The sequence below is a fragment of the Procambarus clarkii genome, chromosome 30, assembly GCF_040958095.1.
Source record: "Procambarus clarkii isolate CNS0578487 chromosome 30, FALCON_Pclarkii_2.0, whole genome shotgun sequence".
NCBI lineage: Eukaryota > Metazoa > Arthropoda > Malacostraca > Decapoda > Cambaridae > Procambarus > Procambarus clarkii.
In genome coordinates, this window is record NC_091179.1 from 39,108,492 (window position 1) to 39,111,097 (window position 2,606).

The 2,606-nt window shown below is 42.8% G+C and overlaps 1 protein-coding gene across 1 annotated transcript; it reads right to left on the minus strand.

Annotated features, from left to right (window-relative positions):
* Positions 1-1,066: 1,066 nt before the first annotated feature.
* On the minus strand, positions 1,067-1,597 carry LOC123765608 (uncharacterized). The gene has a single exon (XM_045754284.1). It carries the CDS (start codon positions 1,595-1,597, stop codon positions 1,067-1,069), a length of 531 nt encoding a protein of 176 aa, XP_045610240.1.
* Between the last annotated feature and the right edge of the window lie 1,009 nt (positions 1,598-2,606).

Sequence of the window (2,606 nt, forward strand, 5' to 3'; positions counted from 1 at the left end):
GACGACCTTGGGTTGGAGACAAAGTTTAGTAGCGGGCTCTGAACACTAACGAGCTGAATATAAAATATGTGGGCGAGTTATGGAGAGGTGAGGCGCCTGACGAATCTTCCATGGTTCCACACACTCCGAAATTATAAACTTGACCTGTAAACCCAAGTTCACTTTAGAACGGAAAAGATCACGAGTGCTTCCAACGACTTTTCAGAAAAACACAGTGACATCCCTCATTATGCATTTGCTCGGCGCCCTACCTGGTGCTGCAATACTTTTGAAGCACGGTCGTCCTTCCTGATTAGAAAAGACTTCTCAGCATCAAGTCCTCACACCTCATTCTCCACTGTCGTCGCGGCTTTTCTGCTGTCATAGCTTCTGTTGCATCGTCCCGACGAAACCGCTTGTAATAAGGTCAGCTCTTGGATTTACACTCACTATTGGATGCCGCCCTTATCTTCTTTAGTGTCGGTCCTGCTCACAGGAATTGTTTGACGATATCTGTCCATTAGCGACATAGTGGCAGTAGGCAGACGTGCCACCTCCTTCACTCTCGAGGATAATTTGATCTGTCTTGCAAATCTCCGCGCTTTCCTTCCGTGACGTTATTGTCCAGCTTCGAGTTGGTTCTCACAGGCTGCGCCGTCTCAGTTACTGTGCCAACTGCAACCTCTAGCACCGAAGAATCTCTAGGGAATCCTTGTCCGGGCGGGAGACCTCTTCCCCACATATTTACCTCCCTAACGTTGTAAAATACATTCACAATTAACCTAACTACTTTTTAGATAGGCTACTTAGAACCATGACAGTTGTTAGTATCATAATGAGGTGATAGTGAGCAAGCATTTGTTCTTTACAGATCAGTTTAACATTGCATGTTACATTCCCTTCAAAAACCTACTTTCATGCGTAATTCACGAGGATAGCCAATATTGGAATGGGATATTTATATACAGATATTCTTTACTGAGATATATATATATATATATATATATATATATATATATATATATATATATATATATATATATATATATATATATATATATATATAATATTCTGAAGAAAACAGTGTTCAAGCAGCAATGATCTGGATGTTGCAAACATTAAGGGCTCCCGATGATGTGATGCTCTGAAGGGAGAGGTAGCGACCTGTCATGGGGGATGATGGAGCGAAAACCAGGATCTCCAGGGGAGTAGGTGTCAGTCCCATGTACGAGGCAAACAGCGGGTTGCTGGTGAAGCTCGAGGTGTTACCCAGGCGGATCTCCACGTTGCTGAAGTCCCTGAGATCTTTTCGTGTCTTGACGACAATCTTGGAAACGCCTTTCGGCGAGTCAAGGTCGGCCATCCACCAAGGGTTGGTTTGGACGAAAGAATTAAAACAGTACTTAATGTGGTCACAGTAGAATCCCTGAACAGCATTTTCAGGTGGCGTGAAGGAGTAATATGACGCAGCTGTGAAGGTGGCTGCAGGGGCAAGATCGAAGCCATAGTGATAAGCGGTGTAGCAGTAGAGGTTGACAATGTCGGAATACGAACCATTGTAGCTGGTCGTCACCCAACCCTGGTAGAGCACACACTCTGTCCCTGCAATATTCAACATATTTTATCTTACAGTGAGCAAGGGGTGACATGTCTGAAGAATACAAAAGGATACAAGGGCTTAACAATAGGAATACAAATAAATTATTTATTTTATCAACTCAATATCTAAAACTAAACAATGGCTCTAAAATGAATAGATTTCGAGTAAGTATAGGTTTGGAATTAGAGTAGTTGATTTATGGAACAAATTCCCGGGTAACATAATAGAGACGAGATCGCTGGAAATCTTTATTAGTATAATATTCGTAATATATCGAAGCTATTATGTGTGTATATGATAACCAGTTTACACGCAAAACCGAAGATCTAAACTGGTAACGACACAACAGTTGTACACCTGGAGCATTGTGTCATCCAGCTGATGTCTAGTGAGGAGGTGCGTATGGTCTCCTCACCAGTACCCTCATGTACCCACTGACAGTACACCTTCTACAAGAACACCTCATCCCTCACTGGCAGTATCCCACTGCCATCACAACTCATTCCCTACTGACAATACAACCATTACCAGTACACCTCATTCACCACCAACTTTCAGCACACCTCATCCCCCAGAAGAATGAGAGGCAATATCGAACTAGTTAAACTCGACCTGATATTGACCTTGAATGAGTCAGACATAACGGAATTCAAATTTGAAGCCTCCGTGGGAATGAGTGACCACAGTGTCCTCACATTTGAGTATTTTGTGGAGGTGGCGATAACCTATCCACGGAAAGGAAAAGGCTTGCTTCCCTATGAGGAAACTATGAGGAGATGAGGAAGTTCCAAATGGGAATACCATGAAAAACATAACTGAGGCAAAAGACTTTACAAGATATGATGGACTACGTCACCCAGAAGTACCAAGAGGCTGCACACAAGTTTATCCCGGCCCACGAGGAGAAAATGAAAAGCAACAGAAGATTCATGGTTAAATGAGGCTTGTAAGGAAGCAGGGCAATTAAGTACTAGAACATGAAGAATCTACAGAAATAACAGAACACCAGAGAGCAGAATGAAGTTCC